This window comes from Corylus avellana, chromosome ca1 (genome assembly GCF_901000735.1).
Source record: "Corylus avellana chromosome ca1, CavTom2PMs-1.0".
In the NCBI taxonomy this organism is placed as follows: Eukaryota; Viridiplantae; Streptophyta; class Magnoliopsida; order Fagales; family Betulaceae; genus Corylus; species Corylus avellana.
In genome coordinates this window covers 37,576,875-37,589,148 of record NC_081541.1, presented here as the reverse complement: position 1 = coordinate 37,589,148, position 12,274 = coordinate 37,576,875, and the positions used below count along the sequence as shown (strand labels likewise).

Sequence of the window (12,274 nt, the reverse complement as noted above, 5' to 3'; positions counted from 1 at the left end):
GTATATAAGGAATTAGTGATTCTCATGGGAATAACTATTTTTAGAAATAGGCCATTATCAAACAAAAGAATGACTTCCATTTCAGGGATCTATTCCGCAAACCAAACGAGTTCTTAATCTTGACTGATATTTGAACCTTTGACTAAATTGCTGATCTGATTTGGGACATAGAATGAAGCAAGAGTGGCTTGTAACCAAGTAGAGACCTGTTTTATGGAAGTTAATTAGTTAATGGAAAGTATTTAGATAAGACTAGCTCAATTGATATTCCCAGTGGTTGCATAAGGTACAACAAAATAGGAACTTATGATCATAGTAAAACCATATATACCTGCTTATTTCTTGGCTTTATCTCCTGACTACTCACAAACATCTGGAGATAGCAGTAGTAATTAGTACGAAAGAAACTATTGAGTTTCATCATGTGAAACTCAATAGTAAATTAATCTAAATATATGTCTGAAATCAAATCCTTTTTAAACATATTTGGTTTTCATGTTTACGGTTATCCGCTTCCATCATCTGTAGAAAACTACCCTCGGATAACAATAAAAGGGAATATAGAAGGCATAGATGAAAGAAAGTTGAACTGAGCAGAGAGTAGTGACATTATTTTCAACCTTAGTTCTTAAATTGTTCACTTGGAGGGTTTGAGGCAACTATTGCATGGTGACCATTGCTGTCATGCTCAATGTTCTTTGTTGGAATGTGCTAAACAACAGACCTTTGGAGGGTGTTGAGATTTTTGTTTTCATGGCTTTCAGTCCATCCATGTTTAAATGTTCCTTGACCTTCTTGGATCTTAGAAATGCTCTTCATTTTGTGTTTTCTTTTGTTTGAAAGGTTGGTGCTTTTTGTAGAATTGCTTTGCTCTAGGCTCTGGCCTCATTTTCTTTAAACAATAAAACAGTCTGCCGCATAGATAGATATGTAGATCGAGATATGAAGGGCTTGCCTTCTTTTGGGGCTATGTTTTCATGCTTCTTCATATATATTCTTTGCTTAGAGCATTAGAGAATGACATACAACATTCTTATGAAATTCTTGTTCCAAATTGTAGAAGTTATTTTTATGTTCTCCTATGGGGAGTTCTTTCTCACAAATACCAACTCGCAAATCCAAGATTCCAAGGGTCTTGTATGTGTGCATTAGTGTATAGATGTATATGCTTTTGTGTTTTTTGTTCTTCCTGAAACTATAAGGATTGGAATTTTTAACAATTTTTTGAGCAATAATTACGAGAGAGTATATGAGAGTCACCTATCCAAATAAATTTTCAGCTATCCAACCACCTATCACCAATTGAATAGGGCTTCTGCTGACTTGGCTGCATTCCCCATATAGTTTTTCCATCCAATTAACAAGTAAATTAGCAAAAAAATTGGACCAGTGATCATCAAATCCCACCACTTCAAAACTCAAAACACACATAGAAGTCATGCTTAAACACTCTTAGAATACACTTTAAACTTTAAATTTGTTAAACAAAGAATAAAATCTCGAGTTTTAGATAATTTGTATTGTTTCTCATAGAACAAATTTATCAAATAAAGCAACCTGTCTCAATTTATGAAAGTACAAAAAGCATATGGTGTTGTACAATTTATTTTGATGGTGCACAGTTTTTTTATTGGTACTAAATAATATTAATTCAAAAATTGATAATAAGATAAATAGAATGCGAGAGATTAAAATTAGAGAAAGAAAATATCTCACAATGTTATAAAGTCACGTAAGAACGTTTTCCTTAAATGTTGATTTCTTGTATTATTATTTTGTTGATTAAAACATATATACCATTAATTCCACAAGCTTCTTCCCAAATTTCGCACCCAAAAAAAATATATTCAGCTCGTCCCTCTCCTCCCTTCACCACGCGTCCGCTTCCGACGAACACTAGGCCATCAAAAGAGATGAACTTTTCTCTCTCTTCTTTTCCGTTTTTTTCTTTTGATTCTTTTGATTTCCTCTAGCAGTGTTACCCACATATTAATTTTTTTCTTCTTGTTTTCGATTGCCGCCCACATACAAGCCTTCAGTTTTAACTGAATCTAATAAAATAAGGGAGGAGGGGGTTGGCCGGCCACCCCCCTTTCATTTTGGATAGTTGGGCTATACATAAACTCTTTTTTAGTAATTTAATTTAATTTTTTTTTAAATGTTATTTTTTATTAATATATTTTTGTAACATTTTTTAATGCGCGAGTTGCTCTTAGTCTGTTGGAAAGTAATAGGCAAGTTGCAGTCGATAACGAGGGAGTACTTCCCTATAAACAGTGTGGGCATCTCATCCTTTTGAGATGGTCGGTCAAGATTCAATAAGGAAAAACTATGGGAAGGAAATGAACGGTTCATGTTCAATAAGGGAAACGACAAGGTGGGTGTATTTGGAAATAAATGTTAATAATATATTTGATATATTATTCGAGAGTTATTTTTCTTTATGTATTTAGGGTTTCTTTAGTCTACTAGGTTTACTTTCTCATCACTCATAAGCCTCTCTATTCTCGGTTCTGCACATCCCAACTTTCTCCTCTGACCACTCTCCTATCCTCCTAAATACTTCTATCACCTCAAGCTTCATTCCTAGGCCTTTTCGATTTGAGGAGTTTTGGTCAAAAGATCCCACTTGCAGTGAAGTTATTGGAGCAGCCTGGAATTTTGTTGTTAATGGGAATCCAGCTTTCTGTCTGATAAAAAAGTTGAAGCATACTCAAGCTGCCTTAAAACGGTGGAATTCCGAATATTTTGGGAACATCCAGAAAAATATCAAGGACTCTCTCACTCAGCTGGATTGGATCCAAAGGAGCTCCCCTACTGTTCAAAATTCTCAGCTAGAGAAAAACATCAAGAAAAAATTGGAAGACCTTCTGGTGAAAGAAGAGATTTTATGGAGAAATAAATCCAGAGAGCAATGGTTGACATGCAAAGATTTAAACACGAGATTTTTCCATTCCTCAACTTTGATTCGGCGCAGATCAAATGCAATTGATTTTCTCAAAAAGAGCTCGGGTGCTTGGGTCTCGGACAGAAATGAGATTGGAGGTTCTTTCATCAACTATTTTTCTAACTTGTTTTCCTCTTCCTCCCCTGGCTTAGAGAATGAGATGTTGGACATTTTCTCCCCTGTTATTACTGATGATGACAATGAAGCTCTCTGTGCTATTCCTTCTGAAGAAGAGATTGTAAGTGCTTTGTCTAGTCTTGGCTCCACAAAAGCGCCGGGCCCGGATGGTTTTACAGCTTTGTTTTATAAAAAGTACTGGTCGATTGTCAGAAGTGATGTTCTGGATTTTGTTTGGGGTTTCTTCAAAGAAAATATTTTACTCCAAGAGCAAAACCATACCTTTATTGCCTTGGTTCCTAAAAGAAAGGGCCCCCATTCAGTGGGCCATTTTCGCCCAATTAGCCTTTGCAACATAGTGTACAAGATTGTGTCCAAGATCTTAGCTTCCCGGTTAAAGGCCCATCTTCCAAGGTTTATTTCTCCCCTTCAATCGGCCTTTGTTCCAGATCCAAATATTCAGGACAACACAATCCTTGCCCATGAACTGTTACATACTTTCAAGAAGAAAAGAGGAAAAGGTGGTCTAATGTTTTTAAAGATGGATATGGAGAAGGCTTTTGATAGGATGGAATGGAGCCTTATCTTGGCTGTGATGCAGAAATTGGGTTTTAATTCTATTTGGTTAAACTGGATCAAGATTTGTATTTCCTCTCCTTCTTTCTCGGTCCTCATCAATGGCAGCCCTTTTGGAAATTTTTCCCCGGAGAGGGGTTTGCGTCAAGGGGATCCTCTGTCCCCTTTTTTGTTCATTCTCGGCACAGAGGTTTTCTCAAGGCTTTTACTTAAAGAAGAAGTTTCTGGTTCCCTTAGAGGTCTCAAGATAGCCCGGAACTGCCCAGCTATCTCCCACCTCCTTTACGCAGACGATCTCCTCATCTTTGGTAGGGCCTCTGTCACTGAAGCAACTTGTATCCAGAAATGTTTTGAAAGGTATTCTCGGTGGACTGGGCAATCTATTAATGTTGAAAAGTCATCAATCCAGTTCAGCAAAAACACTGGAGTCATCACCAAACAGCATATTCTAAGCATCCTCCCCTTTTCCCATAACGCATCAAAGTCTGTATATTTGGGGCTCCCTATTTTGTTTGGAAACTCAAAGGTAAAGGCCTTTAATGATATTGTGGAAAAGGTTCAAGGGAAAATAGAAGGGTGGAGAGCTAAATCTCTCTCTAAAGCCGGCAGGACGGTGCTTATTAAATCGGTGGCAGCCTCCATTCCCACGTATGCAATGAGCTCTTTTCTCCTCCCTAGAGGCATTTGTGATAAGTTGGATAAGCTCTTTAAGGATTTCTGGTGGGGGTTTCCTTCTGGAAAGTCTAGAAATGTCACCCTTAAATCTTGGGACTCTCTTTGTATTCCTCGAGCTCTGGGAGGCCTGGGTTTTAGGCGTATGAAGGATGCAAATTTGGCTCTTATTACAAAACTTGGCTGGAAGATTCTTACAAATTTCAGATGCACTTGGGCGGACCAGTTGCGAGGTAAGTATCTTCATTCCTCTACTTTTTTTTCTTCCTCCCCCTCTGCTGCCAGCTCTTGGCTTTGGAAAGGGATTTTAAAGTCCCGGCATTTTTTGTCTCTAGGAGCCTGTCCAAATATTCATAGGTCCTCCTCTCTGCCGGTGTGGGACTCTCCTTGGATTCCCACCCTTTCCTCTTTCATCCCTTCCTCCATCAATGGGAGCAACTCTTTGTTCCCTAATCTCCTTGTTAAAGATTTATTCTCTAACTCGGACCCCTCTTGGAATGTGCCTCTTTTGAGCTTCCTTTTTGATTCAGCCTCGGTGGATGAGATTGTTAAAATCAAAATCTGCCCTTTAGAAGGGGACTCTTTCCTTTGGACCCCCTCAAACAATGGCCTTTTCTCCTCCTCTTCAGCTTATAAGTTGATCCGAAATTCCCACCCCTCTTCCCCCCATCCGTCCCTCCCCCCCCATTTTTGGAAAAAGCTCTGGAAACTAAACCTCTGTGATAGACTAAAGATGTTCCTTTGGAAGATCGCTTGGAACATCATTCCAACCAAAGAAAGGCTACGTGAGATTTTTTATATCTCTCCTTCTGATATTTTTTGTCCCCTCTGCAAAACTGATATAGATTCTCTTGAACATCTTTTCTTTCGGTGCAGTTTTGCAAGGATCATTTGGAGAGACTCTTTCTGGCCTCTTGATTCTTTGGTCTGGTCTAATTTAAATTTGTCTGAATGGTTAAACTGTATTATCAATCCTTGCTTTGGTTTGGGCATCCCTAAAAAAGATGCTCATTTATTTCAAATATTTGCTTCTGTTTTTTGTGATCTTATGTGGTTCAGCAGAAATCAGGCAATTCATAATGGTGTAATCCCAGATGCAAGGTCCCTCTCTTGCTCTGTCAAAAAAGTTTCTTTGGATCATTTTGAGGCTTGGAAAAAGAGTTCCCCCACTGAACTTTGGTCCCCTCCAGAGCCTAATACTTTCAAGATAAATTTTGATACAGCAATTCGTGAGTCATTCTCTGCTCAAAGTGCTGTTTGCAGGGACTCAAATGGGAGAATTATAAAGGCTATTTCTCAAATTAGCCCCTTATGTGACCCAACGTATGGGGAAGCTTTGGCAGCTTCTCTTGCAATTTCTCTGGCTACATCTTTGGAGCTCTCAGTGTTCTCTCTGGAAGGTGACTCCCAGGTTGTTATCACAGCTCTTCAACACCCTTCCATAGTCTCATCTTGGAAAATTGCGAATGTCATCTCGGACTCAATTTCCTCCATTCCTTCCTCTTCTTCATGGAAGGCAAGGAAAATTAACAGAAGTGCAAACTTCTGCGCCCACCATGTGGCTTACTGGGCCGCGGCAAGAGTTTTCTCCGGCTGCATTCCCACTCACCTACCCCATCTTCCCTCTTTCCCCATTTGAAGTGGAAAAGATCCACCCCCCTTTTAATTTTCTGTTTTGCTCTGTTTCTTTGTTTCTTGTAATTTTCTTACAAAAAAAAAAAAAAAAAAATAAGCCTCTCTATAAATAAAGGTCTATGTAATACTCCATATTACATATACTACTTAATATAATGTAGTCCTTGCTTCCACTCTCTTTCTATTCTCTTTCTTTCTTCAATATATTTAACAATAGATATTAGTGTTGGAATATTTTATATTTTCTAAATTAGGTTTATTAATATTTTCCTTAAGAAGTTATTTCTCTTTATGTTAGAAAATTTTTATTCTCCGTTATTATATTTCTTTGTAAGGTTTATTCTCTTCATTAATTAATTTAGATCTACTTTATGATTTCTTGATCACTATTCATTATCTCTCTATAAATAAAGAGTTATATAATCTTATTTGATATAGTGAATTACAAGATGTAGCTCACACGTTTCTCTACTTCTGCTCTCTCTTTACCTTTTTTTATTATTATTATTATTATTATTTTTATATTTTATATATATTTCAACAATTAGGACATGCTTGCAGTACTGGCAGTTATGGAATACAGCTCGGCAAACCGTGTTAACTGATATTATTTATCATTTAACTGTTCAATATTTTTTAATCACATTTTATATTTACATAAATTTAGACATTTTTTTGAGGTTAATTTTTCTTTTAAGTAATATGTGTAATAAAACTGAACCTTTGGTTGTTTTAATTTTTTTTTTTTTTTTTTTTTTTTTGACATGTCCACACAAGAGGGGAGAGGGGGATTCGAACTAGTAACCTCCACTTCATTAAGTGTGGTCCCAGCCGATTGAGCTACCTCTCGAAGATTTTCAATATATTTTTTTAGAGTTTAATTCAATAAAGAAATTCAAATAGACCAATACTATACTAATTAAGCAAGTTGCATGTTGAACCTCGATGGTTGTGTTACAGATATAGATGCACGTGATCTAACACTTGCATGACAGCATGAGTGTTATGTTTAAGAGCAATTTAAAAAAAAAAAAAAAAAAAAAAATCGAAAACTCATTAATAATTTTCCCAAAAGATAAATCCAAAACGAGGCTGAACGTAGAAATGATCTTATTAGCTTGGATGTCTACCTACCCAACATCAATAATTACAGCATATATCTAAGAGTACTGTTGCTAGAACTTGCTATTTATTTAGTATTCTTCAATCTTTTATCTTGTTTGTCTTTTCTAAAATCAACCGTTAAATATATAAGATCCATGTCTCACTCAGGTGAATCATACATATTCAATGATTAATTTAATTTAATTTTTTTATTTTTAAAATAAGAGAAAATGAGAGGGGAAGAGGAGAACACAAAATGGCATTTTTCATGGACTAATTACAACAAATTAAAAGTTTGCTCTTGTCCCCCAAAAGGTAACTCAATCGGTTAGGAATCACGCCTCATGAAGCGGTGGTCACTAGTTTGAATCCTTTCTCCTCTTGTGTGAACATGTTAAAAAAAAAAAAAAAAAGTAGTTTGCTCTTAACAAGACACTCAATTTAATACCAAGGTGCATGGCACCTTGGTTCCGACCAAATCTTCTCTATAGTAAAAGTTTTAGTCGCTGTTTTCGGTGGCATGCATGTGTTGCTTCCAACAAAGCCAGACGTTGGATGGATGATATACATCTAGTAAATTTGGTACAACAGGGTTTGATTCCGCTCAAAGTCTTGTCTGAAGTAAAAGTTATAAGTAACTGTTGTAGGTAGCATGTAGTGTTGCTTCCATGAAGGGAGAGCGTCCGAACTCAAAGGATGTTATATTTATTTATGAGTAATAGACCCTCATTTGCTTGGCAAAGAATATGGTCAACTTAATATCTCCTCAGAGCAAGGCTTCAATGGGGGATAGGAGATGTTGATTGGGATACAATATGAAAAGATAAGTAGTCATTTTAGACGGAGATGCTATACGGATAGTTCAGGCCTTAAACGCACAAGGACGTTTAAGGCCTATTAAAACAATATGTACGTCTCCTTATTAATTATTTTGAATGAAAGTTTTCTGATTGATTCTAAAAATAATGCATGCGTCCAAACTCAAAACCAACTTTTATTTACATGATTTCTTTTGCGGAGAAGATGGGAAGATCACGAGATAGTAATTGAGATCTTGTGAGTTCTATGCGATGGTAGCATAACCATTAAGACTCACCAGCAGATTGATAAGCCTGGTCAAACCAATGATAGCATGCTAGGGCGATATGGCCAATTTTGCCATAAACCTAACACACGTGGCTGTGGACCCATGTTGGTTTGATTCGGCTGAGCTTTGAGGCCCACTTGAGGAACTAGAAAAATAGTTGTGACCCAAAGGTCTAGTGTGCCCTTGTGACCTATAGCTGCTATTGGAGTGATTGGAGCCACGATGGCCACCACATCCACGATGGTGATGGGTGCTACAGGCGGCAACATTAATGGCGGCAAGAAATAAGGAGTCAGATTCATGGTTGTTGAGGTACAACAAGGCCACTTAGCTCATTTAGATGGCTCTTAGAACATGCTTTGGGATGCGATTTTGAATGACATAAAAAGAATTGACTTTTCTCACTAGACAAAGGCCCGATCCAACAATGGTGATGTTCAATTATAGGTACCCGAGGTTGGATAGTGACATGAGATGGGATATTGATAATGAACTCCAATTATGGCCACAAGTGAATCAAATTGGGGACAAACCCCAAAGACACACGTGCAATTTATTCTCTACCTTCTTCATTAATAAAATGGTCTATAAATAAACTATGTACAATTGATAATATGATAACATATCAAATATTCAAATAAACCTAATCCTAAAGATTTGAAATAGGATTTCAAATCTAATCCTAACATTCTAATCCTAATGAGTTGGAATATAATTCAAACTCAACCTTATCTTATCCCTATTATTTATATTCCAACTCAAACTCATCTTATCCCTATCATCCAAGCCGCATCTCATGGGCAAGCAAATGGCCAAGCAGATTGTCCATTTCAAACCTAGACCTGCAAGAAGATATATGGTGAATTCATAGTCATTGAGGGGTTGGATGATGGTAACAAGTGTGGTGGCGGTTTGCTTGAGACGGTGGAAGTAATTGAAGATGGTAGAGTTGCCCTTTTTGGCAGTTGCTAGCTGATAGTGAAGATTCATGGTGATGGCTCGAGAGGTGGAGGTAAAAGTCTGTTCAACAGCACTCCAAAGCTCTTGGGCTATGCGGCATCCAAGCACTTGTGGCTGCAGCTGGTCGGAGATGATGGACATGTGCATACTCCAGATTAATTAGTCCTGGCATTTCATATTAAAACATTTAATCATCATTACATTACAACTAAATAAAATATATACTTTACAAAAATTCAACCAAAATATAATTACATGAAAGTTGTGAAAACATAATTCAACCTATGGAGTAAGTTTCAGATTGATACAATTTTTACTCAAGCACATGCTTTCTTATTATACCTTCGAAGAACCTCTTCAAGTTGTTGCCCAACAGCATCCCAACTTAATAATAAGAGAAGCCTACTATATATACAATAATTGTAATTGAACTACATCTCTATCTTATATCTATTTCTTGATTATCTTGATCATATTTATCTCTTTCATTCTTCCCTTGGTGCATACGGCTGTGTTTAAAAGTGAAAAGACGGTTACGATTACCTGTTAGTAAAATTCGCCAAAATAAAAAAATAAAAAAAACCAAAATAATGTTGTTTATATGGTAATGTGATAATATCAAAATTTAATGGTAATTTTTAGTACTACTTTCAAAGAATGTAAAAGTGAGAGGTACATAGTATTTCCTCTACATAAATAAAGACAGCGGCATTTCATCATGACTTTCATATTTCTTTGTAACTTTTGGGATGAGAAAGCTTTTTTTTTTTTTTTTAGAATAATAATAATAATTGATTGTTGTAAAATAAATGAGAATGAAATTTTAAATTTTTTTGTAGAAAAAAGTAAAAAAAAAAAAAAAAATTATTTAATAATCTAATGAAAAGAACATGAGAATTTTATTACGAGAAATGAAAAGGATTTGCCAAACACGGCGCTGACTAAAAGTCACTAGGAGACCAACAATCTTTCTGTATAATAAAATCAAGTGGCAGCTCAACAATATCTTAGAATATTTCTCCCAGATGGTGCATTCGCTTTTGTCCAGACTATAATTGGCATCAGAATTGAGCAGAACCTCACAGAAAAACCAAAATGGTGGTCACCAGCAGAGATGAAGTTCCAGCAACGCTGAAGCCAGAGTATAACAGAGCAAGTGAGTTGAAGGCTTTTGATGACACAAAGCTCGGCGTTAAAGGACTTGTGGATGCTGGGATTACTGAGATCCCTCGCATATTCCATCACCCAGCGGACACTTTGGACAACTCATCTTCTGGTGACACCCAGATTAGTATTCCTGTCATAGACCTCCAAGGCATCGACAAAGATGCAATAAAACGCAAGAAGATTGTTGAAAGCATTCGCGATGCATTGGAGACGTGGGGTTTCTTTCAGCTGGTCAATCACGGGATCCCTGTGAGCGTTCTGGAGGAGATGAAGGAAGGGGTGCGTAGGTTTAATGAGCAAGATAATCAAGTGAAGAAAGGGTTCTATACGCGCGACCCCATGAAACCGGTGGTGTATAACAGCAACTTTGATCTGTATAGCAGTCCGGCGACTACTTGGAGGGATACATTTTTTTGTCAAATGGCACCTAATCCCCCAAAGCCAGAAGACTTGCCAGCTGCATGCAGGTATATATGTGATTTATTTGCAATATATAATCGATCCACTAGAATATTATTGTTGACATCTGGGCATATAAATTCAATGGAACAATCAAATTTAGTCTTAGTTTTTATGCGATTTTAATTTATTCTTAATTCTCTCATGAAGGGAGGCTGCCCGTCTATAATCAAATTTAGTTCTAAGAATATTTTATAATCTCAATTGCTCAACTAAATTATATCACATAATTTTTGAATTAGATGATGTGATATTGATTTGAATTGTGATTAATTAGGGACTTTTGGTCAATGGTAGACCATGGTATACGCCGTACGAGTAACACCATCTCTAATTACTTTTTAATCAATTTTCTTACTTGTCACTAACAATAATATTGGACTTGTTTGCCCATTTTTTATTTTTAATAAAGCAGTAAAAGTATTAATAAATTATATATATATATATGGGTGTAGAGATATACTGGAGCAGTACTCGAAGCTGGTGATGAAGGTGGGGATTTTATTGTTCGAGTTATTATCAGAGGCACTTGGGCTGAACCCAAAGCACCTAAATGAGATTGATTGCAGTGAGGGGCTTGCGATTCTGTGCCATTACTATCCGGCTTGCCCACAGCCAGAGTTAACATTGGGCATAACCAAGCATACAGACCATGACTTCGTCAATGTTCTTCTGCAAGACCACAGTGGTGGCCTCCAAGTTTTTTACCAGGACAAGTGGGTCGACATCCCTCCGGTGCCAGGGGCTCTAGTGGTTAACATTGGAGATCTTCTACAGGCAAGTCTTCTCATTATTATTGTTGGATCATACTTGTGACACCTTATTTCATTTATTTTAGTAATGATACTTCATATTCATATTCATAAAAATAAAAAATAAAAACTCCACTTTTAATTTCATACATATCATATGGTCCTGTAATAGGTGCTTCCAAATGAGCTTAATGTGTGATATTAGGACTTGGGATTTGAAGCCATGGTTCAAGAGTAATTTTATAAGTTCTTCTTGTATTATTTTAAAAATGAGATGGATTTTAAAATCACCATTTGATCAAAATTCTATCGTGATTTTATTATAAATCCAATAGTGATTTTAAAAGTCACACTATCTTTAGAGTGGCTTCTAGCACTATTCATGGACCGTCAATTTTAATTCCATACATATATACCATGTGGTGGCATGTACCTCTTTCTTCTTCAAAAACTTTAGTTTTAATTTAATACATACTTATGCGAAGTGTGAGCATGGATGAAAGTCCTTAGAGTACGTGAGGGGCAAAAAGTCCATGGCATGGGCTTGGACAAGAATTGTGGAATAGGGACAAAATTGCAAAAGTGTGAGCCTTGTTAGGGAGATTGATACAGAGGAATCTTTTAATGAACCCATAATATACCATGTTGAGGCATCATGTAACTCAAAAGTCTATGCCTATGAGTTTGGGTACAACTATATTATATTAACCATTCAAACTTGTGAGTCGTGACACATTTCTGATGTGGGACTCATTCTTTTTCCGTACACTGGCACATGTAAACTCAACAATTTTTCCC

General features: G+C 36.6%; 1 protein-coding gene across 1 annotated transcript; it reads left to right on the top strand.

The window, feature by feature from the left end:
* Nucleotides 1–10,193: 10,193 nt before the first annotated feature.
* LOC132171538 (1-aminocyclopropane-1-carboxylate oxidase homolog 1-like) lies at nt 10,194–11,675 on the top strand. The gene is made up of 3 exons (XM_059582882.1): nt 10,194–10,732; nt 11,180–11,501; nt 11,649–11,675. Exons 1-3 carry the CDS (start codon nt 10,194–10,196, stop codon nt 11,673–11,675), a joined length of 888 nt encoding a protein of 295 aa, XP_059438865.1.
* The last annotated feature ends 599 nt before the right edge of the window (nt 11,676–12,274 follow it).

What these genes read in the sequence shown, in the direction of transcription:
- LOC132171538 (XM_059582882.1), top strand. Translation starts at nt 10,194, where the DNA reads ATGGTGGTCACCAGCAGAGATGAAGTTCCAGCAACGCTGAAGCCAGAG. An exon ending in GACTTGCCAGCTGCATGCAG is followed by an intron (nt 10,733 to 11,179) that starts GTATATATGTGA and finishes ATATGGGTGTAG; the next exon opens with AGATATACTGGAGCAGTACT. An exon ending in ACATTGGAGATCTTCTACAG is followed by an intron (nt 11,502 to 11,648) that starts GCAAGTCTTCTC and finishes GTCCTGTAATAG; the next exon opens with GTGCTTCCAAATGAGCTTAA.